Genomic DNA, 27,554 nt, shown 5'->3' with positions numbered 1-27,554 from the left:
GCGTGTGGGTCGTCTACTACGATTGTTTACAAAGTCAAAATAATGTTTTTTTTTTCGTCCCCGTTTTTCCAGGCCTTTTCTCCGTCGGCCAGCTCGGCCAGTGCGGCGGAAGTGATTCAACATGCGGAGGCGATGGACCTGCAGGAGATTTCCGCCCACGTGACGGTCGAGACGACGAGCAGACGGTGCAGCAGCCGGAGTTGCCCCCGCGCGGGATTTATCTACGGTCCGGAAGTGGCGGCCCCGGCGGTCAGGGTACGCTCAGTTCGAACATCCTGTCGGACATTCTGCTGGGCCGTTGGCGGCTGTCGCTGATACTGTTCGGACGGGTGTTCCTGGAGGACGTCGGCGTGGAGCCGGGAAGTGTGATCTACGAGCTGAACGGATTTCCCGTGAAAGAGGCTAAGTTTAGACGGTACATGGAGAAGCTGCGCAACGCCCAGCAGAAGGATCTCACGATGTCCAAGATGTGGGAATAAGTTACAGAAAATAATTCAAAGATTGCAGAAATTGGCGTTTCTTTCAATGGATAAGTTCCTAGGTAAATTTGATCAAATATTTTCTTTATTTGCACTGGAATACTCATGAACTGTGGAACGTGGCTGCCAGCTAATTTAATACTTTGATATTTCATTGTTTCATTACTGTAAAATGGCATTCACGAAACGTAATAACCCAACTAGTTAAACATAATGACTAGACTATGCTACAGAAGAAAAAATTCCTTAAAAAATTACTTTTTTAAATTTTGCTTCACTTTGCTAAACAAGAGAATCAATAACTTTGACTGAACGAACAACTAACGAAACAACTTGAACGAACGAACAAACGACGAAGATCTACGAAAAGTACGGCTGGTTCCGGGTGTAGCACGGGTTGTGCCTCCGCGTTAGGTCCCGCTCGCTCATGGTCGGCACCTTGGGCTTGTGCTCCGGGGCGATCGCGTTCCCCATCACGGACAGATCTGCGCCGACCATGCCGTGGGGACTGTCCAGGGACATCCGGCGGCCACCGTAGAATGCGTTACTTCTGTTGGGGGAGAGAGATACGGATTAGCTTTGAGGTTTGAGGCTGTGGGTGGGTCATTTAGAACATTGTGGAGGACGGTGCGTGACGCAGTTCTAAAGCCAAAACATTTGAGAGGTGGGGAGGTGCCCGGACTATACGTGACACGCCGGAATGTGACAATTTTGACAAACTACGCGTGAACGCGGAGGGTGGTCTCTGGGTCTGCCAGGTTGTTTTTGGGGATTGGGGGACAGGTTAAGGATTCATATACACCGAAAGCGGTCATACCCGTAGTCTATGACTGATGATGGATCATGACAGCGCGGCTGGTGCGAGTTGGAGGGAGGGTACTTGCCACCTCCGACCCCGCCGTGGCCATTTTGCAATGAGGGATGATGAAGTGATTGGAAGGAACTGGCACGTTGTCTACCGCCGCCGCCGCCGCCACCACGTGCTCCACCGGTGGTCATCGAGGTCATGGTCGTCGTCGTGGTCCCCGGAGGTGGACCCTGGCCGGCAGCGGCCAACAGCGATTGCTGGTGCTGTTGATGGTGGTAGTACGGATAGTTTGGACTCGACGGCAGCATCGCCGGCTGGAAGTGATGCTGCTGTTGCTGCTGGTGTTCGTGCTGATGGGAGAGCATGTGGTAGTTTTTGGCAACGGTTCTGGTCGTTGCCGAGGCCACAATTGCCATTGTCTGATGGTGAAGGATGATGAGTCGAGAGACACACACGCGTACAAAATACAAACACGCACAGAGAGAAAGAAAAACGGGGGAAAATATGGTTGGTGTATGGTCTAGAAATGCTAATGTTGGTGAGAGATTTGAGCGAGACGTTTACACGCAGCACATTAAGATGAGTCAATTCATTGCTATGCCTGAAAGTTGGGGAAGCTTGGCATGAAAAGAACCTGTTTGGGGAAAAAGCTAATACAAAATGATCGCTACAAGTTATTGGCAAGCTTTTGGCTACTCTAAAGCATTCGTTCTAGCAAATGATTGTCAAGATTTTTATAATTCGTTAAATCATGTATATTGTCTACATTTTCCAAAGTTCTTTATTTTTTATTTGGTGATCTTGCAATAACACCTATGTTGAGATTGGTGGTGACGCTTTGTCTTTCGAGGAGCACCACGGGGCTCCATTGAATCAGTCGAGAGACAATCCAGAGGTCGCCGGTTCGAATCCCGCGGCGGGCGCTCTAAAATTCTTTGTGTAAATATGGGTATTCGGCGCCGTCGCTCCTTGCCATACTTTCATACACTGAGGAGCCCAGGGCGGCGATGTCCTTGTAGATAAAAAAGGAAGACACTAGTAGTTGGTACTAGCAATGGTGGCCGACAGCTATAAAGTCAACTTCGTTTTTAATGAAACATACTAATCACAGAGTAACACAGAGTGAGCAGTCCGAACAAAAGTCATCAAATTTTGTGGCTCCGTTACGGTTGTTGTTGTTGGGTCTCCGTAACGGTAGCAGGCGTTATGTTTTTTTCATGCGTTATGATTTTGAACGGATATTTTTAAATTTAATCTAGTTACCACATTTTTTCCAACAAATTAATGTCTGTCAAACTGTCTGTTTTGTTTATCACGTGCATTTTTGTTCTTGAGAAAATTAGTTGGAGATGTGAAAACATAAAAGTCGTGGGAGGATTCCGTCGGATGGACCGATTAATCGATGTGGCGCGTGGAAAGTCTGTTGAGCCGTGCGAGAAAACCGGTCGGCGTGAGGAAATGTGGGTGTTCTGTTGAGCTGCGAAGGTAAAGAAGTCGAACAAGCCGGTCCTTCGGCGTGACACGCGTGCGCGTGCAGAAAGTGTGGGTGTTCTGTTGAGCTGCGAAAAGAAGACGAGCGAGCTGGTCCTTCGGCGTGACACGCCGTCGCGTGCAGAAAGTGTGGGTGTTCTGTTGAGCTGCGAAAAGGAGCGAGTCGGTCCTTCGGCGTGACACGCGTGCGCGTGCACTCGCCTTTTATCTACCATCACAAGAGTTGATGATCCCTACGTGATAATATCCCCACGATGAATCGCCAGCCAAAAGCGTCCTTTTTCCGCTCAGCGCATTTTTGCTGTCCACTGAACTAAACCACCATAAAATTAAAGGAAGCACAAGTCGCAAATAGTCCACAATCATTTCTACGATCATCTTCATTTGCAAAAACTAAACTTTTGCTCAGCAAATTTGGTTTGTTTTGTAAGTTTGACAGCGAAACTAGCCGCAAAAAAACGTAACGCCTCAAAATCCAGTGAACCCCACATAGAAAAATGGGCGGAAAACGGCCAGAAAGCGGGGACGTTTTGCCTAAAAGCGGGCCCGATTTTCAGCACGCTTTTTCCCCTCGTTGTGGCCCATTGCGTGCCAGAATGCAACATTTAGGCGGGCGTTACGCATTTTGGCCACTGTGTTACGCCCGTCTGTGGCACGCTTTTGGGCCCGGTTTGACCACGATAACGGGCCTATAAACGGGGGACCGACGTGCCGGAAACCGGGGGGATTCTACTTCCTGTTCACTTCGGATTTCAAGTTAGGGCGATTAAATAAAATAGGGTGACAAATAAACACGACAGATTATTTTTTATTTAAAAAAATATTGAATTAACAACAAAACTTAAACTAATTACCTAACTAGCTAAAAAAAAATAAGTTGGGTTAGTATGTTAACAAGACTTTAAATTGATTTTTGGTAATTTGGTCAAATTTAGTTAATTTTAGTAAGATTTAGTTAAGTTTGGATAAATTTAGTTAAATTCAGTTAAAATCAGTTAACTTTAGTTAAATTTAGTTCAATATGGTTGAATTAAGTAAAATTTAGTCAAATTTAATAAAATTTATTAAGATTTAATTAAATTTAGTTAAATTTAGATACATTTATTTAAAATAAGTGAAATTTAGTAAGATTAAGTAAAATTTTCGTAAGTTTCGTAAAATTTCACTTCATTTATTTCAATTTAGTTAACTTTGGCTAAATTGAGTTATATCAAGTTAAAATTAGTTAAATTAAGTTAAATTGACTTAAATTGAGTTATATATAGTTAAATTTAGTTAATTTTAGTTCGATTTAGTAAAAAAATATTAAATTTAATCAAATTTGGTTAAATTTAATAAGTTTTCATTAAATTTAGTTACATTTCGCTTTCAATTTAGTTAACTTTGGCAAAATTAAGTGATATTTAGTTAAAATTAGTTAAATTAAGATAAATTGACTTAAATTGAGTTATATTTAGTTAAATTAAGTTAAATTTAGTTAAATTAGGTTAAATTAGGTAAAATATAGTTTAAATAAGTTCAATTTAGTTGAATTTAGTTAAATTAGGTAAAATTTAGTTGAATTCAGTTTAATTTAGTTTAATTTAGTTGAATTCAGTTTAATTTAGTTAAATTTAGTTTAATTTACTTTATTTTAATAAACTTGGTTCAATTCAGTAAAATTTAGTAAAATCCATGTAAATATAGTTAACCTTAGTAAAATGTAGTTGAATTTAGTAAAATTCATTTAAATTTGGTTGAATAAAGTTAAATTTAGTTAAATAAGGTAAATTTAGTCAAGTTAGGTAAAACTTAGTTGAATTAAGTTCAACTTTGTTGAATTTAGATAAACTTATTTAAGTTTAGTTAAATTTTGTAAAATCATGTAAATTTAGATAAATTTTGTAAAATTAAGGAAAAAATCAGTTTAATTTTCTTTAATTTAATTAAACTTAGTTAAATTTAGTTGAGCTTATTTAAGTTTTGTTTAATTGAGTTTAATTTAATAATTAAATTAGTTAAAATTTAATTGAATTCAGTTTAATTTAGTTAAATTTAGTTGAATTTAGATAAATTTAGTTCAATTTTGTAAAATTCATGTAAATATAGTTAACCTTAGTAAAATTTAGTTAAATTCAGTTAAATTTGGTTGAATTAAGGTAAATTTAGTTAAATTAGGTGAGTTTAGTCAAATTAGGCAATACTAAGTTGAATTTAATGTTGCAAAATTTAGTTAAACTTACATAAATGTAGTTTTATTTACTTTAATTCAGTAAACTTAGTTCAATTTAACTAAACTTAGTAAAATTCGTTTTAATATAGTTCATCTCAGTTAAATTTAGTAAAATTATATTGAATTTGGTTTAATAAAGTTAAATTAGGTAAACTTAGTTAAATTAGGTAATATTTAGTTAAATTAAGTTCAATTTAGTTGAATTTAGATAAACTTATTAAGTGTAGTTAAATTCAGATAAATTTAGTTAATTTTAGTTGAATTTCGTTAAATTAAGATGGTTTAGTAAAATTCAGTTAAACTTGGTTGATATTAGTTAAATTCAGTTAAATTAAGTTAAACTTAGTTTAATTAAGTTAAATTTAGTTCAATTAAGTTAAATGAGGTAAAATTTTGTTGAATTAGGTTCAATTTAGTTAAATTTAGCTAAATTAGGTAATATTTAATTGAATTCAGTTTAATTTAGTTCAATTTAGTTGAATTTAGATAAACTTAGTTACATCTATTGAAATTTAGTAAAATTTTGAAAAATTTAGTTCAATTTTGATAAATTTAGTTTAATTTACTTTAATTAAGTAAACATAGTTCAATTTAGATAAATTCATTTGAATTTGGTTGAATTAAGTTAAATTTAGTTGAATTAGGTAAATTTATTGAAAGTTGAATTAAGTTCAATTTAGTTGAATTTAGATAAACTTAGTTACGTTTAGTTAAATTAAGTAAAATTTGGTTCAATTTAATAAACTTTTATAAATTTACATAATTTTTGTTAAATTCAGATGAATTTAGTTAAATTTTCTTGAATTCATTTAAACTTAGTTAAATTAGTAGAGTTTATTTTTTATTAATTTAAGTTTATTTAAATTTAGTTTAATTGAGTTAAATTCAGTTAATTCAGCTAAGTTTTATTGAATTAAGTTCAATTTAGTGTAATTTAGTTATATTAGGCAAAATTTAGTTGAATTCAGTTTAATTTAGTAAAGTTTAGTTGAATTTAGATAAACTTTGTTAAATCTATTTAAATTTTAGTAAAATTTAACAAAATTTAGTTAAATTTCGATAACTTTAGTTTAATTTACTTTCATTTAGTAAACTTAGTACAATTTTGTTAAATTTAGTAAAATTCAGTTGAATTTGATTGAATTAAGTTAAATTTATTTGATTTAGGTGAATTTAGTGAAATTAGGTAATACTTTGTTTAATAAATTTCAATTTAGTTGAATTTAGATAAAGTAAGTTAAGTTCAATTTAGTTAAATTAGGTAAAATTTAGTTAAATTAGGCAAAATTTATATAAATTAAGATAACTTTAGTTTAATTTACTTTAGTTTAGTAATCTTAGTTAGTTGTTAAATTTAGTAAAATTCAGGTTAATTTAGTTAAGTTCAGCTAAATTTTGTTGAATTTAGTTAAATTTAGTTGAATTTAGATAAACTTAGTTAAGTTTTTTTTTAAATCTAGTCATACTTAGTTCAATCTAGATAAATTATGTAAATTCAGTTAAATTTATTAAAATTAAGTTAAATTTAGATTAATTTACCTCAATTCAGTTATACTTAGCTAAATTTAGTTGAATTTAGTTAAGTTTATTTAAATTTATTAAAATTTATTAGAATTAAGTTAATTTTAGTTCAATTTAGTTAAATTAAGTTATGTAATGTAAATTTAGTTGAATTCAGTTGCATTTATTATATTTAGTTTCACTTTAATTTAGTAAACATAGTAAAATTTAGTTAAATTTTCAAATAATATAGTTAATCATAGTTAAATTTAGTAAAATTTTGCTGAATTGTGTTCAATTTTGTTAAATTTAGTAAAAAAATCACTTAAATTTAGTTAAATTAAGTGAATCTAGTTAAGTTAATTAAAATTCAGTAAAATTTATTTAAATTCAGTAAATTTGGTCAACTTTAGCATAATTTACTTTAAAATTGGTTAAATATAATTAAATTTAGTTAAGTTCAGTTTATTTTATAACATATTTTTCTAAATAAATGTAAAAAAAATAGTTTTATTTTCTTTATTTCAGTAAACTTTGTTCAATTTAATTAAATTTAGTAAAATTAGTTTTAATATTGTTCATTTTAGTTAAATTTAGTAAAATTATATTGAATTTGGTTGAATTAAGTTCAAATTAGTTTAATTTAGATAAACTTAGTTAAGTGTAGTTAAATTCAGATAAATTAAGATAAATTTAGTTAATTTTAGTTAAATTTCGTTAAAATAAGATGATTAAGTAAAATCAGTTAAACTTTGTTGAATTAAGTTCAATTTAGTTCAATTAAGTTAAATGAGGTAAAATTTTGTTGAATTAGGTTCAATTTAGTTTAATTTAGCTAAATTATGTAAAATTTAATTGAATTCAGTTTAATTTAGTTCAATTTAGTTGAATTAAGATAAACTTAGTTACATCTATTGAAATTTAGTAAAATGATGCAAAATTTAGTTAAATTTTGATAAATTCAGTTTAATTTACTTTAATTAAGTAAACATAGTTCAATTTATTTAAATTTAGTAAGATTCAGTTGAATTTGGTTGAATTAAGTTAAATTTAGTTGAATTAGGTAAATTTATTGAAATTAGGTGATACTTAGTTGAATTAAGTTCAATTTAGTTGAATTTAGATAAACTTAGTTACATTTAGTTAAATTAAGTAAAATTTTTGTTTAATTTAATATATTTATATTAATTTAAATAAATTTTGTTAAATTCAGATGAATTAAGTTAAATTTACTTGAATTTATTTAAACTTAGTAAAATTAGTAGAGTTTATTTATATTAATTAAAGTTTATTTAAATTTAGTTTAATTTATTTAAATTTAGTTTAATTAAATTAAATTTAGTTAATTCAGCTAAATTACGTTAAATTTGGTTAAATTCAGTTAAATTTAGTTTAATTAGGTAAAATTTAGTTGAATTAAGTTCAATTTAGTTAAATCAGGCAAAATTTATATAAATTTTAATTTACTTTAATTTATTAAATTTAGTTCAATTTTGTTGAATTTAGTTCAATTTAGTTAAATTTAGTTCAATTTAGTTAAATTTTGTTGAATTTAGATGAACTTAGTTAAGTTTATTTAAATCTAGTCATACTTAGTTCAATCTAGATAAATTATGTAAATTCAGATAAATTTATTTAAATTAAATAAAATTTAGATAAATTTAGCTTAAATTACTTCAATTCAGTTATATATGCTAAATTTAGTTGAATTTAGTTTAGTTAATTTAAATTTATTAAAATTTAACAGAATTTAGTCAATTTTAGTACAATTTAGTTAAAATAAGTTATGAAATGTAAATTTAGTTTTATTTATTATATTTAGTTTAATTCACTTTAATTTAGTAAACATAGTAAAATTTAGTTAAATTAACATAAAATAGTTAATCATAGTTAAATTTAGTAAAATTTTGCTGAATTGTGTTCTATTTAATTAAATTTAGTTAAGTTTATTAAAATTAAGTAAAATTAATTTAAATTCAGTTAATTTTAAAAACATTAAGTCAAATTTAGTTTCATTATGTGAATTTAGTATTATTTAGATAAATTTAGTTTGATTTACTTTATTTAGAAAACTTAGTTAAATTTTGTTAAATTTAGTTAAATTAGCCAAATTTAGTCAAAAGAAGTAAAATGTATTGAAACTTTATTTTAGTTAAATTTAGTGACTTTTTGGTTATTTCAGTTAAATTGAATATATTTTTGTTAAATTTAGTTAATATTAGTTAAATAAGTTACTTTTAGTTAAATAAAATAAATGTAGTTAAATTTTGATAAATTTAGTTAAATTAATTAAATATAATTCAATTTAGTTAAATTAGCCAAATTTAGTCAAAAGAAGTAAAATTTTGTGAATCTTTGTTTATTTTAGTAAAATTCAGTTAAACCTCGGTTATTTTAGATTAATTGAGTTTATTTTTGTTAAATTTTGGAAATTTTAGTTAAATTAGTTACTTTTAATTGAATTGAGTTAATTTTAATCAAATTTAATTTAATCAAATTTAGATAAGTTTATTTAAATTTAGATAAGTTCAGCTAAATTTTGGTGAATTTAGTAGACTTCAGTTTCGTTTTGTGAAGTTTTTGTAAAATATAATACCTCTGTGTTATTCAGGTAAATATGTTCAAATTAGTATAAAATTGTTATGATTCGCAAAAATAAAAAAAAATTATTATGAATTTAAAAAAATAGGTGAAATTTTGTTCAAGATAGTAAAACAAAGTTTGAATATAACTTGAAATTACTATAATTTAACTACATTTACTTTGACAAGCCTAACTAGTAAAATTTAGCAAAACTTTGTCATATTTATGTAAGTTTTATTATGTTTAGTTGAATTTAGTTTATTTGCAGTTTTGTAATTTTTTTTAGTTTTGTATTTTAGATTTTTTGTAGTTTTTTTTTGTATTAGTGTATTTCTGTGTTTCTCTGTTTTTGTATTTCTGTGTTTTTGTTTTTTTGTGTCTTTGTATTTTTAATTTTTGTATTTTAGTATTTTCGTATTTTGTATTTCTGTGTTTTCGTATCTCTGTGTTTTTTTTGTATTTGTGTTTTTGTATCATGTATTTTCGCATTTGTCCAAATTTTTGTTGTTATGTATTTTGTAGTTATGTTTTTTTTATCCAATTATTTATATGCTTTTGTTTTTTATAAGTCAGAGAGAATCAGTTTCATCAGTGACTCCTAGAGCGCATACTCTAGTATTTTTCATTGCCGCTCCAGTCGTCAGCAATCGATCCGCGCCACGATTGAGATGCTCGTTCCGATCGAGCAGCCCTGCACTCCAAAAGATCACTGATTCTGGCCGCCCCTTGTGTCCATTCCTTGCTTCGCTGCAAACGGGCAATCCGATTTAATTTGATGTTCATCACCGCAGGATATATGGTGGTCGTTTGATCCCTTTGATGGGGCGGCTGCAAATTGGTTGTTCCATCGGCCAGGGCAATAATCAAAACCTTGTGGCGGGAGAATAGAGGTTAAGTAAAATTTTTTCGTTTAAATGTTTAAATAAACTTGAATAACTACCTTAAATTTACGAATCTAAGCGGCAACCTTCACCGGCATTCTGTCAGCTTCAGGTCCGGATCGATCCGCACCGCAATGTTGACGCTCGTCCGGACGAGGTTACACCAAGAATAGGCAAGGGCCATGGTAACTGGTGGTCGCCGGCGAAGCAAGTTACTCGGAACGGGCGCGGGAATGGAAGGAAACGGCCCGGTAGATCAAGTACGAGTAGGACGTCGAATGGTGGGGTCACGCCAAAGTGGCCTTGTCGTTCCACTTGCTGCTCAACCTGCTGCGATGCCTCGAAACGTGCATTGTTGTGTTGGACCATGGCCGTTGTTCTGTTGGACTTGCCGTCGGTCGCGTACCGAATTTTGGAACAGATGGTCACTGACGAGCTAATCCACGAGGACGACAAGCCGGTCATCAGGAGAGCGCTGAGGCTGAGGCGTCAACAAGCACTTCCGCGGTGGGTTCCACTTCGGACCAAAACGGAAGTAAAATAGCTATAGCGGCTCCATCGAGATCAACGGCCATGGTAAGACCAAGATCGACGCTGCAGGGCGAGCAGTGGGACAACAGCACTAGACGAAACGTCCGCTTCGATAGCCAAGACCAGCCCGTCAATCCGTAGGACTGCCAATCGAAGACTCCAACGAGGAACGCCGTCGACGAACCCGCTCGCACCATCCTTAACAATCCTCCTCCACCTTCCGTGACATTCAACAAACATCATGCTGGAAAAATAATCCAAATTAGTGCGTGTTCGTCGTTAAAGAACTTTGAAACTTACTTTGATTAGTCCAATAAATCAAAAAGAAACTTTGCGGGAGGCACCAGACCACGTTTTTTTATGTTTGACTGAAAACCGTAAACAAAAATGTTTGACAGTTTGGACGTTACGGAAAATAAAAGAGTGTGCGTGGCGGAGTGCGCAAATTATGTTGGTGTGCGTGTGCATAAAAAAAACGGAAAAATTTGAGGATTGTGTCCAGACTAAAGCGTCTTAACTGGCCCTGGCGATGCCCGATTATCGCCCGCAGCCCCCCTAAAGTTAGAGTGGGACTGCGATCAGATGATTTGAACCCTACCATTTTGGTGCAAGTCGGGCTGACGTCTGATTTTATTATAACCGGGGGATGTACCGCGATGTACCGCGTAACGGTACCATAAATCAAGAGGCAGTAGTGACTCTGTGTTACTCTGTGTACTAATCCAGGTTTTTAACAATATGGACGAATACCGAATGTAACGCTTGTAACGGTACGGGGGTACTGTCAAACCAATTTTGTAACGCACGCTCCCGTCACGTCATTCTTGAACTCCTGTCAAAAATTTTCACCAAGATGGCGTCTCACATTTTTGCTTCCGCATCGCACCGTCCGCACACAACAAAACTTTTTCTGCTGGAGTGTTGTCGAGGGTTTCGTTTCTCTACAAAAACAGCTTCCCAGGAGCAACCCACGGCAGATTCGTGTTTATCCGCTGGCCGGAACGTGAAACGATAGTGCCCGAGATAGTGCCAGAAATGCCAGAAATTAACCGGAGACAGCAAGGCCGAAAGATGCTCGTGGAAGAACCTTTACTTCTCGCTTTACTTCCTGCAACCTCCAGCCGGAACCGAGTCCGTGGCTAAGAAAAACATTCGCTGGCCACTGGCCGTGGAACAGTGGAAAAGTCAGTGTGAAGACACAGAACCTGTTGGTTTCGGGTAGCGGCTGCCGGTAGAAACTGGTTGTCTCGGGTGTTTTTCTTAACCACGGACACGGTTCCAGCTAACAGTTCTGTCGCGAGTTTCTTTCTGGCGTCCTGATCCGTGCATTTGTCTGGTTCTCGGGTTTCCGACCAGTAGGTTTTATCTGGGGTATTTTCTTGCGATTTTTTCCACTCTTCAGCGAGCGCTACTTCCCAGTTAACTCAATCCGAATTCTGAAACGGAATCTAATTAGAATCGTATACAAATTCCGTTTCAAACGCAACAACCGGTTCTGTGTTCGAACCGGTTGTTGCGTTTGAAACGGAATTTGTATACGATTCTAATTAGATTCCGTTTCAGAATTCGGATTGATTTGACTGGGTTTGTTCCCAGCAGTAGCCATCCGGCAGAAACGTTTGAGTCTCGGATGCCTTTGGTGTAAAAGTACGGTTCCTAACCCCGCACTAAAATAAGTGCAACAACAGATAGATTTGTTTTGTGAACATAACCTTAAACTAGAGATGGTGTGATCCTTCCGGAATGAAGACAATTTTTGGAAAATGGACCAGGAAATGTGGTTCGGTGTAACAGTTGGCAAATGTTTTAGAAAATTTGTTTTTTTTATTCTCTCCATGTCGGTAAAAATTGACGGGCGGCCCACCGTTTTTTTGTTTCTAGCTGCAGAGATCCACCTGGTTTGGTTGACCCTGGGCAACCCACCAGCGAATAGAATGTGCACCAAATTGCTAAAAATCTCGAGGACAGAAAGAACCTGCTGGCCAGAAACACGCGACAGAACTGTTAGCTGGAACCGTGTCCGTGGTAAAGAAAAACACCTGAGACAACACCGTTTCTACAGGAAGCCGCTGCCCGAAACCAACAGGTTCTGTGTCTTGTATTTCCCACTCACTTTTCCACTATTCCATGGCCAGTGGTCAGCGAATGTTGCCTCGGATGATTTTCTTAGCCACGGACACGGTTCCGGCTGGAGCTTGCAGGAAGTAAAGGTTTTTTCACGAGCATCTTTCTGCTTTGCTGTCTCGAGTTTATTTCTAGCACTATGGACTCGAGTTTATTTCTAGCACTATGGGGTTGTTCCTGGGCAGCGGCTTTCGGAGAGAAACGGGTTGTCTCGAAAATATTCCGGGCAGCAGCAGAAAATGTTTTGTTGTGTGCGGATGGGGTGGAAGCAAAAATGTGTGACGCCATCTTGGTGAAAATTTTTGACAGGAGTTCAAGAATGACGTGACGTGAACGTGCGTTACAAAATTGGTTTGACAGTACCCCCGTACCGTTACATGCGTTACCTTCGGTATTCGCCCATGTTGTTAAAAACCTGGATACATTTTGCTATTAATCAGTAAAGGAGAATGGGCAAATTTGTATGGGAGCTGGTCCAAGGATGTAAACGAACGGGACCAACTTTTTTCGAAATATCTCGCTGAGACTCTCTAAACCCCGGGGTTCAAAAGTTACAAGTTGTTGAAGTTTGAGTATTTTGGGTTAAAACGTACAAAAAATCGTATTTTTGCTATTGCTAAATCACTCATAAAATCCTTATTTTATTATGGATTTCGATCATCTTGACTTCATTCGACGCGTATCAGCAAAAACTATTAGTTCTGATATGTTTTAGCATGATTGAAACATGGCTTCTCTTGTCTTTATCCATTTGAACCGTTCGTGCAAGAGGGTAGCCATATATGGATATAGAAAAAAGTCGAAACATGAAGATTTTGAAAACAGATCCTACCCAGACTGCTTCAATGAGTGTGGAAGGCTACAGTGCATTGTTGTGACAACTTATTGAGATGTTCTGGGTCGTCCATGAACTCCTAGGAGTTAAGACCGGTGGGTCTACTGCCGTAACAAGCAAGAGGTCAGGGATTTTTTACCACTGATCATAACTGTATCAGACTTTGTATATGCCGAATGCTGATACAACATATCTCAGTCCCGGGTATTAGGTGGTGTTAGCCCTCGCGCTGCTTCCAACGACCCGTTTCAGAATGACAGAGCTCCTTGCGGTCAAATTCCGAGGTCGCTGGGCATTGTTTGGCCCCGCCTAAACATAGAAGCAAGCATCTGAAGGAAACTCGATCTATATTTAGACTTCCGATCCCCTCAGGCAAATCAGGGACCAGCGCGTATTTAATATGAGAGGATAACATGTTTCAACACTACGAATCAATTCACTGCTAGAGTGTAAACCTTCGGATGGCCGACTGCTTAGCGCCCCAGACCATCAATCCAGAGGTGTGAGTTCGAATCCCACCTGATTCGTTTTAGTTTTTGTTCATATTCAAAGTTCAAATTCCTGATTCCAAATTTCAAAGGTACCGACTGGGATTTGATCCCTGAACCTTCTGCTTGTGAGGCAGAAGCCGTAACCATTAAGCCACGGAGCCGGTATAATATTTAAAGTCGTCAAAGTTTGGCCGAAAATCGGGGGCCAAAATTTCAATAAAAATTGAAGTGCAATCAGCTGAAATCAATTTTAAATGCATTCCCTTGCGTTTAGAATCATTTTTAGCATGTTTGGGTTAGTTTACAAGCTTTTGAATTTTTGAAAATTTTCGATCTTTAGTATCGCAAAAAGTTTTTTTTTCGTTGAAATTTTTGTTTTCGTCAAATCTTACATTTTTTGAAGACTAATGATTGCAAAACAACTGAACTAGTGTAAAATGCATTTTAAAGCACTTTTTGCATGCAGATTTTGAAACCCAGGCTTGTTATTTCAATTTTTATATTTTCATTTGCCGACCTCGGTCAAAGCCGAGGGACAAAAACTATTTGCATCGGTCTTATTGATTAAAAGTTCTCGGGAATCTCGAAGAAAGAGATGCTTTGTCGCCTATAGTCGGCCAACTTTCTTTGAATCAGCAATATTGTTATCGATCGCACTATTGCAAGTTGTCAAAATGGCCAGGGAAATTGAAAATTAAAAATGAATCAAAGCGAGCATGCTCTTCAGTTTGTTTTGAAGTGCGGGTAAAATCCATGTTCTTATTCTTAGTGCAAAGATCAATATTTTCATTTACAGTTAAACCTCGCATAGTGCGCAGGCGTTACGCTTTGAATTTCTTCGATTACTCTAAAACTACATAACATATTTGCCATCTTTTTGGAGCAAATTGTAGGTTGAAACCAGACCAACAAATTGTTTGAAAAAGATTGCAAAATTATTATGCTGTGTTTGAGGAATCGACGAAATATAAAACGTAACGCCTGCGCACCATGCGAGGTTTAACTGTATTTAAGGTGGTGAATTAAAATACAAATTTGATCAAAATCAAAAGCAATACCGAAAGATGTCTTTTTTTTTTAAATATTAAGCTATTTTATCAAAATTCTCTGACTTTTCCTGAAATCACCAGGATTTTTTCGAAGAAACGATCCGTAAGAAAGTTGTCAACAGCCATCACATTGAACGGTAGCAATGTAAAGTACCCTGCGTTTCCACCGGGAGACTTGCTCGAAGACAAAAGCATAGGTGACGAACCCGAAGTTGTCGTTGAGAATAATTATTTCACAGAGATCACCAATCAACCAATTTGCATGCGAGCAAGCCAAAACTATTGGAAAACAATTATGCCACATGCACTGCAAGCACCTACACAGCATTCAAACTTACATCCACACGCGTGTCTCACTTTTTAAGTTGAAAATATGCGTTCGCCAATTTACCTATTTGTTAACGTGAGCTAAATACTTTGATTGTTTAAAAATGTTAGCAGGTCTTCCTAGGACGGAATGAGGGCAGAACTACTTTTGAGAGCACTTTGCGACTAATTTCAACGAGAATCATTGTGATCTTTGAACAAAAACTGCACCCCTCTTTTACTTTGCGCTGCGTGTCGTTCGACTAGCGGTGCTGTCCTGTACTACCTTGATCCCCTTCTTTGTGGTCTGTCTTCCGGGAACGTTGTTCGATGTGCCAACATTGGGAAGACGATAATCTTTGCCACCGCCACCAGCTGGATTGAGGGGGAAATCAGAGTTATGAAACATGTCGAAAGTGTTTGCTGAACTGACAAGTTCTTTGGTTGAAATAACAAATAAATCTTGGTCAAAACAACTCACCATGCCCGTCCGCCCGGGACAGCGTCCGCTTCGGGTTCAATCCGGGTTGCGGTGGAGGGGGTGGCAGGGCGGCCCGTCCACCATTCCCACGGCCGTTGCCTCCGCCCACGTAGCTGTCGTCGTCTAGCAGGGCGTAGTTTTGGCCACCCCGGCCCGGAATGTGGTGCGTGTCCTCGATGTACTGCTTCGTGCGCGTGTCGTGGCCATTCATGGCACCATGTCCGTTGACCGGCGACGGATGCCCGTTGGCTGGGGCACGTTTTCCGCTGGCACCACGCCGTGCGGGACTTCCACCGTTGCCGAGCAGGGCGCCGTTTGCTCCGGTACCGTTGACTTGGGTCTGTTGTTTGGGGAAACTGAGTCGCATCTCCACGTCCGGGGCCATGTCCGGGTTGTAGTTGCCCGCGACCGTTACGGTCCAACCTGGAACGAAATAGAAGAAATGCCAATGCGTTTATTTCATTGTTTAACTTTTTTTTGTGAAACTTCGGGCTAAATAATGAATACTCCGAATATTCGTTTTTTTTTATTTGCCTCAAATTTTTTATGCTGGGTACACAAGTTTATATACAAATTTGAAAGGTACACACTAGGCCGTCCCAAAAAAAAAAATGAAAAGTTGTCAATTCTTTGGTGCTCACCCGTGCTCACCCTCACCCCGGCGTTTTAGGGAGAAAAAATTGTATTTTTTAGCTACAAAATTTCAAAAATCACTCCCCAAAACGAGGCAAAAAATTTTACAGCCAAAACTAATGCATTCAGCTTATAGGAAATTTTACGGAGATCATTTTGTTTTTTTGACATTCAATTTATGTCCACGCAAAGCCGAGATATTAGCATTTTAGTGAATAAAAAGTGTCTTATTTTCAAAATTCTCAGTAAATGAGCGTTTTTAGCATAAAACATGGGCTACTATGATTCAGTTGAGAAGGCATATATTTTGATTATTTTATTTTGCTCGCTCAAAAACGATATTTGTTAGTAACATTTCATGAAAAACATGAGATTTTCTCACAATGTGACGTAAACGACAAATAATCATAAATCAAAAGTAATTTTATTAAAGTTCATATCTCCAAGCTGTGAATGTGATTTTTTTTTTGCAAGTACATTCGAATGAAACAAATTCATCTATTTTTTTTTCAAAAAAAAGCTACCAGTAAGAGCTTTATTTGTTCATATCGAGACGATCACAGAGCATTACTCACAAATATGTCGTTTACGTCACATTGCAATGAAAAAAGGAAAAGAAAAGAAAAAAAAAAACAAATAACAAATATCGTATTTGAGCGAGCAAAATGAAAATATCCAAAATATATGCCTTCTCATCTGAATCATAGTAGCCCATGCTAAAAACGCTCATAAACTGAGAATTTTGAAAATTCGTCACTTTTTGTTCACTAAAATGCCAATATCTCGGCTTTGCGTGGACATAAAATTTAAAAAAAAGCAAAATGTTTGCCATGAAATTTCCTATAAGCTGAATAAGTTTTGGCTGCTTTTTTGGCTCGTTTTGGGGAGTGAGTTTTGAAATTTGGTAGCCAAAAAATACAAGTTTTTCTCCCTAAAACGCCCTGCCATGCTCAAATACAAGCTTTTATGGACCATGTCTGTACAGGAATTTGTTCAGGGGACATTGAACTATAACTTGAAGCCCAAGGCGACCAAATTTGAATGACTTTAGTATGATTGTTACGCGCATTTCTGAAAAATACTCAAAAAATGCACTTTTTCAATCAAGCTCCGCGCGCGAGTTGTAAACCGTTTTTGGGATTTTTTTGTTGTACGAAAACATTATTCCTGACATCCGAATCTATCATTCTAGGAGTGAGCACAAAATATGTGACAACTTTTCTTTTTTTTTGGGACGCCCTAGTAAACACTTGGATTTTTTTTACCGAATAAATTTAATTTTTCCAAATTTTCAACTGCTGATTAGATCGGTAAACTGGTAAACGGTAAAATTTTGTTAATTTTTTTTATATAAAAAAACTATTTTGAACTCTTAACACTACAAAAATAAACTACACCGAAATACCATATTTGGTTTTAAGTTTTTTGGAAATGTTTTGAAAGACCAAAAATGCCATCTTTTAAGCTATAGCGCAAAGTGATCACAATATTTTGCCTAAGTTTTTTTTTTTGAAAAAATAGTGATGCTTGCAGTATATCAAATACGGTATGGAAAAATATGTCCAACAATCATTTTTGAGCTTATTATTCTCAAAAGAGAATTCAGCTAGCAGCTGCCTGTAAAGGCTTATGAATTGCTAATTGAATAAACTGAATCAAATTTTCAAACGAAAAGTATATTACATTTTGTTAAAATGTATTTTTTGTGTTTTACCCCACACCCCTTCAAAATTTCCTTAAAAATCAGCGATATTTGCTAATATGTATTTTGTATTTTAAATCAGATAGATCATTGTTTACAAGTTTTTCATTTTGGGACATCACATCAAAAATTGTCGCAACACTTCAGAAGAACCGATATTTTCATGAATTTAGGCCGTTGCAAATATGTTTGAAAGTTTTTGCCGCCTTCAAAGCCGGCCCGAAAACCAACTAACTGAAAACCATTCAAAATGCATAATTCTGCGTTTATACACATATTTAGCATGTTTGACCTCTTTTCAAAATGTATTGAAACACACAAAAAGATTTTTTTCGTGAGATAGAACTTCTTTTAAAACATGTATTCAATCAATGTAAAATGCATTTTGAAGCATTTTTTCATCCAAATGTTGAAACCTTGGCTTGTAATTTAAATTTTTATATTTTTTGGTTGATGAGCATGTCTATACGAAATCGGTATTTTTTCTTAATTTTAATTTTTGTATTTTTTAATCCGGCTAAAACTTTTTCGGTGCCTTCGGTATTCCCAAAGAAGCCATTTTGAACTTGATTTTGAATCATTAGTTTGTCCATATAATTGTTCATACAAATTTGGCAGCTGTTCATACAAAAATGATACATTCAAAAATCTGTATCTTTTGAAGGATTTTTTTGATCGATTTGGTGTCTTCGGCAAAGTTGTAGGTATGGATTTTTGTCACAAAAACTTGATTTGCAAAAAAAAAAACACTTTTTTCTGATATGCTTTAGGATTGATGCCAACTTTTCAGAAATTTCCAGAACGGGCAAAAAATCTTTGATCGAGTTATGAATTTTGAATCATTCTTTTTTCAAAAAAATCGAAATATTGTCGCAAAAAATGTTCAACTTCATTTTTCGATGTAAAATTGAATTTGCAATGAAAAAGTACTTGAAAAATGGAAATTTTGATAAAGTGCACCTTTTTCAAGTAATAGAAATTTTTAAGTAACTTGTTTGAACAAAGTCGCAGTTATTCATTTTTTTAATTAGTTCCCCTTTTTATCCTACTTTTGAAAATAATATTTTTGAAAGGCTGAGAAAACTCTCTATATTTGCTATTTTCTATTTGGGTAATTTTCTACCAATTCACACGAAATCGGGTAAAGTAGAGATCGAAGCAAGCCGTGCGCGTGTCGTGACGTTTTCAATTTTTGCTCCGCGATTTTTTCGTTTCTTGATTTGATTGTTATAGTTTTCTAAGTGAATTTTAATTTTAATATTTTGATTGCCCGGGAGGTTCAGAGTCGGATTACGAATGCTGAGCGACGAATTTTCAAATTGGAGGTCAAAGAGAAATATGATTCGTAAACTGGAAATACGGTGGCAGTTTTGTTTGGCAAGCAAATCCGAAGACAGGGACCTTCAAGGGTGAGCTTGCCCTAGCTAGAAGCAGAACCTTTTGAACCTGCTGGTGGAAATTTCGGTGCTGTCGGGATCGATTCATGCTGAATGGTGATCGAGATGATCGAGTCAAAAAAATGGATTTGTCTCTATGTTTCGTCCTGGATCGTGTTGTCCCATCCCGGTGAGCTCTTTCCTATTTGGATCTACGTTTAATTTTCACGTATTACATAACAGAAAAAAATATGGGAGTGCCGTGGCTGACTGGTAACGGTGTTCGCTTTGTAAGCGAATGGTCCTGGGTTCGATGCCCATCTCATCATCCAACGAGAAAGTTTAAGACTTAAAATACTTGAAATACGTAATATGAACTAAAAATCAAAGTCGCTCGAGGCGGGGTTCGATCCCCCGTTCTATGGATTGGTAAGCAAAAATGCTAACCACTGTGCCATCACGGCTTGGTGAGCTTTGACTGGAATTAGGAATATTATTACTACCAACTAAATACGTGCTGGGTCTTTGTCCATTTGGCAAGGACTTGGAAGTTCTGAATAACGTTTAAATCCGATTGATGCAAACGTTCTTTAGGGCGGGGCTTGTCGGTTCAAGCTGAGGTACCTCGCGCACGGCTAGCCTGCGTAGAAATGGGTCACCGAAGCTCGGCAGAGCTAACACTATCCAAATGCCTATGCGAGTTATTTGCATGTATAGAATGTAAATCTAAAATACATGGAAACAACTCAATTTGTAAGAAGCGGCCGCGTGGCTCCGTTTGGTTGGTTGCACACACACACACACAATTCACACGAAATCGGGAAAAGTTGCCCCGACCCCTCTTCATTAAATACATTACATTAAATTTCCCTTAAAATGACATGTTCCATTTTTTTTTAAAGTCGAGTAACGGAAAATGGCAGAGTTTTTCAAACTTTTTTAGTGTTTTTTTCGATGAAAAATACGTTTTTCGGAATTTTGAGTATGCCATCAAATCGGGTGTCTAATTTTACATAAAAGTCCCTTTGACACCAAATTTCTATCTCATCACCGTTTCAGACTGCAAGTTATTGAAAAACACCTCTTTTTTCGCATGCTCAAAAATAAAAGGGGTCGTACCGCCCCTCCGTCACGAGATATCAAAAACGGACCTCGGATTCGTGATCAGGGACAAAAGTAAACCCTTAGGACAAAGTTTCACGCAAATCGAAGAGGGGTCGGGGCAACCCAAACAACCCACCATTTTCTAATACCGATATCTCAGCAACTAATGGTTCGATTTTCAATGTCAAAATTTGAAACATTCGTGAATTTTTCGATCTTTTTGAAAACACTATTTTCATTGTTTTAAAGTCAAGACTAACATTTCAAAAGGGCCAAACATTCAATATTACATGGAAACCCAAAATATGATCAAAAATCAAATTGTTGACACTTTGGCTCAATTCTCATGGCAGATTCAGATTCAGCGGGCAAAATTACATGGAAAAACATATAGTTGGGCAATTTTTGAATTTCGTTAGGGTCGTCCCATATGGTTTTCCCTTGAAAAATGGACTTTTTAAAATGAAGATTTCTCGAGTTTAAAGAAAAACACCCCTGAGATTTTGTCAGCTTTTGTAGTGCTGCCCCAAGTAACATTTTTAAACCAACTAGCCTCCACCAAGTTTTATTAAGGTTTTATTGTAGCATCTTGATTGCTTAATAGTTTTATTTGGGCATTCACCGCAACCAACAAACATTTGCAATTCATGAATCTCCTCTTTCAAATGCATCCTGACGCTTGAAATTTGGAGCCTTTTTGAGATATTTTAGTTTCAAATTTGCATCTTTTTTACCTTAACATAGCTGTTACTTTTAACCGTTAAGTCCAAATTGACTTGTCAAAAAATAAAAATGTTTTTTTTTATAGAGCTCTAAAAGTGCCCGAATATCTTTTTTCTCTAGAACTCAACCCTGAATTGCCACGTCCAAAAACTGATTTTTGAAGGTTTGCTCAGATGATTTCTATAAATTTGGTCGTAGAAGGCGAAGATTACGAGATACAATTTTGGATTGGCAAGCCCAATAGACAAAAAACCTCCTAAAATATTCGTTAGATTTCACCCTAATCGTGAACCACCCTAATTTTCAACCAAACCAAAAATTGCCCCTTTTCATTTGCAACAATTCTTCTGAAGACACCAAAGCTTCAAAACTTCACCATTTTTTGGAAAGTCAATTTTCCACTTAAGTTTGATATCTTGAGCACTGTGCATTCACAGAGTAAGACAGAGTTCCCACTGCCTCTTGTGCATTGCTCGTTATTTTTTTACAATTTTGCCCTTCCCCCCGACCTTGCCAGAGCCGACAAAAACTTAAATTGAAAATATTACCAGCCTTATTACCAAAATACTAACATTTCAAAAAGGCAAAATAAAAGGTTTTAAGCCATTGTAAAGTGATAGTCTTGATTTTAAAATTCTGAAAATATATTTTTTCTTTTTTTACATTGAAATTTGGATCAATAGTTTCCAAGACATTGTCGATTGAAAATGAAGGCTGATTGGCCGCCTGTCATCACAGTCTGCTTGTCATCGACCATTGAACAAAGCTACCCCTGTAGATTGTTGGAATGATTGATTTTTGAAAAATCAAACTGTCAAACTGCTTCTTTAAATAAGTTTTCAGGTTCGGTTCAAACATTTTATCTGAAATGTACTGCCTCTGTTCACATAATTGTCCAATATGCAAGTTTATTACCTTTCAGTTATTGATGTTGTTTGGTTCAAAATCATAAGCACAAAAAAAAACTAACCTAATCCACCTGTTCGCTCTTCCAGCTGTTTCTTCGGACACTTTAAAAACGCGAATAAAACGAACAAAGCTGCGCGAACACTAAAACAACTTTATTCCGCTCGAAAAGACGCGTTGTTACCCGGTTGGTAGTTTATTGGGATCTAAATAATACTAATTCTGCTGCTGCTGTTGAGGGTCCCGCGATCGAGTACGATCGGGGAGAGAAAATGCCTTTTCGCTCCTGCGAGCAATTATCAGCTGTCCAGAAGGGACAGAAAGACTGCAGTTTGCCTGCGCTAGAGTAAGAGAGGGCGATCTGTGGATCACGTTTGTGCCCTATCAGCAAACCTTCTTCTCGTGTACAAACACCACCTATGTGGTTGATGCCTTCCCCACTTTTTACCAAAAATGTGGTTTGGACACACATTTCACCTTTTTTGGATCCAGAAAAAAACACAGATATAACTTATGTGGTCATAACTCGAGACAGGGTTGCCAGATCTGCAATGTTTTTGACTCTTTGGAAAGGCCTTTCAATTGCCTAACCAACGATGGGTCGGATGATGGATCCGGACATAGTTTACGTACACATAATTAAAATCCGGATATACGTGAAAACACATTTTTATACATAACTTTTGAACTACTTATTGAAACCAGTGCTGAGAAAACTCAGTGAGAATTTTGGTCACATACATACATAGTATGTATGTATGTGACCAAAATTCTCATACATACATACACACATACACACACACACACATACACACACACACAGACATTTGTCCAGTTTTCGATTCTGAGTCGATATGTTTACATGACGGTGGGTCTAGGAGCTTTTAATAAAAAGTTCATTTTCAGTGCAGGATTATAGCCTTACCTCAGTGAGGAAGGCAAAAATGCAATACTTGTTCCACAAACCCGGATCAAATTGCGAATGGAGACATTTATGCAATCATGGGCTGCGTAGTCATAGGTCATAAACCAAACATTTTCGTCGAAGACGAACAAGTCTGAAATCAGAATGGCTAACAATTTCTAGTCACTATATTGGAAGCAATTCAAGCGCCTGATTTGATGAGGGTGCAAAACATGAAATCCGTTCATGTAATTCTTCCCACCGCACACTACTCTACCTTGGTTCGACGTGCTCTGACTGATCCCTCCGACGATGCTGGACGGCGCGATCGCCGCCACACTGGCCGCCTGTGTCATCGTTGTCGCCGTCGCGGCACTTGTCCCGGCGCCCATCTGCCCACTTGCTCCATTGCTCCGAACGGGACTCAGGCCGCTGTCCCCACGCTGCTGGTGGCCTGATGGCGGCGCCGGGGAATGTTCGTGCTGGCGGGCAGCCTTGCGCCACTTGTTGCCCCACTTGCTGGCCGTGGTGATCTTCTGCATGGTCAGCTGGGTCAGGTTCCGCTCGGAGTTGTGCTTCCAGCGACTGGCGGCCGGTTGGAGTGGGGTGGAACCGTTCGCGGCGGTGCACTTCTTGAAGGGGCTCGAGTTGGGGCTGGTGTCCGTTGAGCTTGAGGAGGTGGTGGTTTCGTCGTAGCTTTGGGACGAGGCGCACCTTGTTTTGGGGTCTTTCGGGGGTCGGTGGAGGTTCTCGAAGCCGAGGGTGGTCTTGGACTTTTCCGTCGGTTGTTTGGGGGGCGGCGGGGGTTCGTGGTCGAGCGGGAGGTTCAGGGTGATCTGCTTGTCGCGTTCCTTGCGGTTGCTGAACTCTTTGGCCGTTTTGGGCAGGACCTTGATGGGGGTTTTGAGTTCGTTCTTGACCTCCTTCTGGACCGTGTGGACCACGGTGGGAGGTCGGTGCAGGTTGTTGATATTTTTGGGCCGGTTTAGGACTGTTGTTTCGGACTTTTTGCGGGTCAGCTTCTTGGAGAGTTCCTCCAGCGGATGTTCCGAGTCTGGTCCGGTCGATGGCACGTAGGAGCGTTTGATCTTTTCGTTGGTTTTGGAACACTTTGTACTGACGGTGTCGGAGGTTTTGGTTTTGGTCTTGGTGTGGGTGTGATCAGTCTTTTTCGTAGTCTCGGTGTAGAGGCCGTTAATTGAGGTGGAAGTGGTGGTGGTTGTGCTGGTGCCGGGGATGTTCTCGCCGCTGGCCGTTTCTGAGGGGTTGTCCGGTTTGGGGGTGGAAGGTTGGGGTTCGGGATTCTTCTTGCTAGGGAGTGGGATCTCTTGCAGGGTTGGAGTTGGGGTTAGCTCAAAGATCGGTGTCTTGGGTGAGGGTGGAATTGGGGACATTTGGATGTTCGGCGGTGTTGGAGGAGCCGGGAAGTGTTTGCTGGGGGTATGTGCTTTGGCTTGGCAGTAGAAGCAGCTGTCGGGAGGATTTCCGTTGTGTTTGTGCAGCTCTGGGTTGCAGAAGCAGCAACTGCTGCAGGTTTCCGACGTTTTGGGCGGTTCCTCGCTCAACGCTGGTGTGCGTAACGCAGGTATCGCTGGGATGTGACGACTGTCCAGTGTATCCGACGAGGTCGGATGTAGTCTGCCTTCATCGACCCTGGCTGGTTCGTGACGAACCAGTTCCATGTTGTCAAAGTTGGTTCTCATGAGTGCCGATCTTAAAGATTCCGGTGTTCGATCCGCCAGATGACCAAACAATCCTTGCGCATTTTCCGTGAGGGGCGTCCGATGGATTGACGTTTCGTAGTACTCGATCTTCGACTGGATCACCTTACAATCTCCAGATTCGTACACGTGCCACGCGTTCTCCTCGCGGATCTGGCGGTAGGGAAGGATGGACTCACTACAGTCGCAATGGTGGTTCTCTACGTTGGCGTTGGTTACCTCTTTTACAGATTCGGCCGTAGATTTGTACTCGTGCTCCGGATTCGTTAGCTGCTCGCGGACCTTCCGCATCGGTGATGGTTTCGTGTTCAAACTGTCGGTGAAGCACGATTCGTCTGAAAATTCACCACTGGTCAGTCTACGGGTTGCGGTGATTGCCAAGTGGTTGGCCACACTGCCGCTGTCATGCAAATCCCCCGATCCAACTGTGGCCACCGTGGACCGGATCCGATCGACGGACGTGACCGAGCCGGCGGTGAGTGTCCGTCTCACATCCGCCGTCGCCACCGTCGCCGTGGCACCCACGGCAATGTTCACACTCTGATGGTGATGGAAGTGATCTACTACGTGGTCGTGGCGTGCAGTGTTGCCAGTGATGATCGTTTTTACAAGGTTCTTTCTACTACGCGCATGCTCGGCCGTTTGCCGTGGTGGTTGCTCTGAAAAATGGGCGGGTGCGTGGCATGAGGTTATGTACAGAGATGGGAGGGTTCCCCCGGAGGGCAGTGAGTTCGCACAAAATCCAAATACAAAAACAGGTGAGATTTTTCAAACTTTATTATACAGGAGATCAAGCCAACGCGCTACGGGTACTACAGAAACAAAATAATCTCATTTCAAACTCAGTCAATTCTGTACAATCTTAGAGAACGCTACCAGAAGCATGTAGGTTTTTTAGAAGGACTAGAGATATATCAATCAAACGAAACACGCTAGTGTATTTAGTACTCTCCTGAAATACAAAAGAAAACGTCAATTGATAACAAAATATCACACAAACTTAATAAACACAATAATCAGAGTATTTTCGGTATCGGTGCAAGGGTTAAACAAACTCTACAGTCTAGATACAAACATCGACTTGGGTGTCACGTGATCGATTGGATGGAGAAGAAAAAACGAAAGATCAGGGTGCCGGCAAAGTGCAACAAACTAAACAGTGTTAAACCTGCAATTAGAAAGGAAAATAAAGGGTACTTGAAATTAGAAGGATTTGGGGTGGGATTGGGATGGATTAATATGCGGGTTAAAACAAGACTAGAAAATATTCAAATTCTTTTTTTTTCAGAGAATGCTAACAACTAGATGTAAACAAATTAAAAGCAAATTTGGAAAAGCTCATAATTCGATGCCTTCTAAGCTTTTTAAGGTGAAGCCGTTGATCATTTTCTTAGATAATTGATCATCATTCTTAAAAGCTCTGTATTGAACCAAATTTATAAAATTCTGTAGCAAAATGAATCAGCATGTGCCGGTTGTTGCCTTCTTGAAGTCACTCAAGGAAGTTTTGATCTTAGTCAATTGTGCTTCAAAATTTAAATAATTTTGCGGTACAGTAATTGACGTCGTAGCTGGCAATTATTGATTGATGACGATTTCCATAATTTCGCAAGGAATGGGATAATCGTTACCAAAAAGTATCAGCATGTGTAGCGCACTATTCTAAACAACTTGAAAAGGAATTTTGACAAAATATTGATAGCGACGCAAAATTTATATCTTTGAACGAAAAACCATGGTAATGATGGAAGTCTTCACGTTTAACCTTTCTTCGTTTGTGGTTCTTCTGCACTACCGTGCACAGGGTGGGGCAACATGGGGCAGTAGCGTGGTTCACGTTTCTATGAAAAAGACAAAAGTTGTTATTTTGTCTTGCATCAACCGGAATTTCGTTCTTTTATGTCCCCAGAAGCACTCCTGAAAATTTGAGCCCATTTGGTAAGGTCTAGGAGCTCCAGTTTTAATTTGAAATTTATATGGGATTTTGATTTATTTTCCATGGGAAACTATCTTTTTTTACATTGTATTAGGATTTTTTTTTATAAATCGATGAAATGACTTGATTCTTATAGTAGGAGATAGGTTTTGAACTGGGGAACAACTTTGTAGAACATACCAACAAGCTAGGAAGTGACCCTTTAAAGATACAGATACTTTTAGATGGTGGTTTTTGAAGGGGCCAGCCACCATCTAAAAGTATCTGTATCTTTAAAGGGTCACTTCCTAGCTTGTTGGTATGTTCTACAAAGTTGTTCCCCAGTTCAAAACCTATCTCCTACTATAAGAATCAAGTCATTTCATCGATTTATAAAAAAAAATCCTAATACAATGTAAAAAAAGATAGTTTCCCATGGAAAATAAATCAAAATCCCACATAAATTTCAAATTAAAACTGGAGCTCCTAGACCTTACCAAATGGGCTCAAATTTTCAGGAGTGCTTCTGGGGACATAAAAGAACGAAATTCCGGTTGATGCAAGACAAAATAACAACTTTTGTCTTTTTCATAGAAACGTGAACCACGCTAATGGGGCAGTTGCCCCACCATCCTCAGAAATTTGTTCTAAAATTGCCAAGGGGGTGTCCATAAACGACGAAATTTTCAAAACGCTCATATTGTTGCCCCACCTTCCTTGAGGATCTGGGCACGCTAGTGTTCTTCTGTGTTAATTAAATTATTTTTATCGTGTTCTCAGCGAATCATCATTTGAAAAT

The 27,554-nt window shown here is 37.2% G+C and overlaps 2 protein-coding genes across 2 annotated transcripts in view; both read right to left on the bottom strand.

Annotated features, from left to right (window-relative positions):
* Positions 1–542: 542 nt before the first annotated feature.
* The window catches only part of LOC120413947 (uncharacterized), a 132,307-nt gene continuing 105,295 nt past the window's right edge, over positions 543–27,554 (bottom strand). Inside the window, exons 9-13 of the mRNA XM_052710913.1 lie at positions 23,397–25,473; positions 15,772–16,194; positions 15,574–15,665; positions 1,297–1,706; positions 543–1,029 (exon numbers count right to left, since the gene is read on the bottom strand). Coding sequence (XP_052566873.1) covers positions 840–1,029; positions 1,297–1,706; positions 15,574–15,665; positions 15,772–16,194; positions 23,397–25,473 — 3,192 coding nt within the window. The 3' untranslated portion in view covers positions 543–839. The remainder of the gene's footprint in view (positions 1,030–1,296; positions 1,707–15,573; positions 15,666–15,771; positions 16,195–23,396; positions 25,474–27,554) is intronic.
* LOC120413946 (uncharacterized) lies at positions 9,498–10,993 on the bottom strand. Its single transcript, XM_039574951.2, has 2 exons — positions 10,786–10,993; positions 9,498–10,729 (listed from the first exon to the last, which is right to left on the bottom strand). The coding sequence occupies exon 2, from the start codon at positions 10,417–10,419 to the stop codon at positions 10,063–10,065; it is 357 nt and encodes a 118-aa protein (XP_039430885.1). The 5' UTR covers positions 10,420–10,729; positions 10,786–10,993; the 3' UTR covers positions 9,498–10,062.

The sequence above is a fragment of the Culex pipiens genome, chromosome 3 (assembly GCF_016801865.2).
Source record: "Culex pipiens pallens isolate TS chromosome 3, TS_CPP_V2, whole genome shotgun sequence".
Lineage (NCBI taxonomy): Eukaryota > Metazoa > Arthropoda > Insecta > Diptera > Culicidae > Culex > Culex pipiens.
The sequence above is the reverse complement of the archived record's forward strand: the minus strand, read 5'-3'. Positions and strand labels throughout refer to the sequence as shown.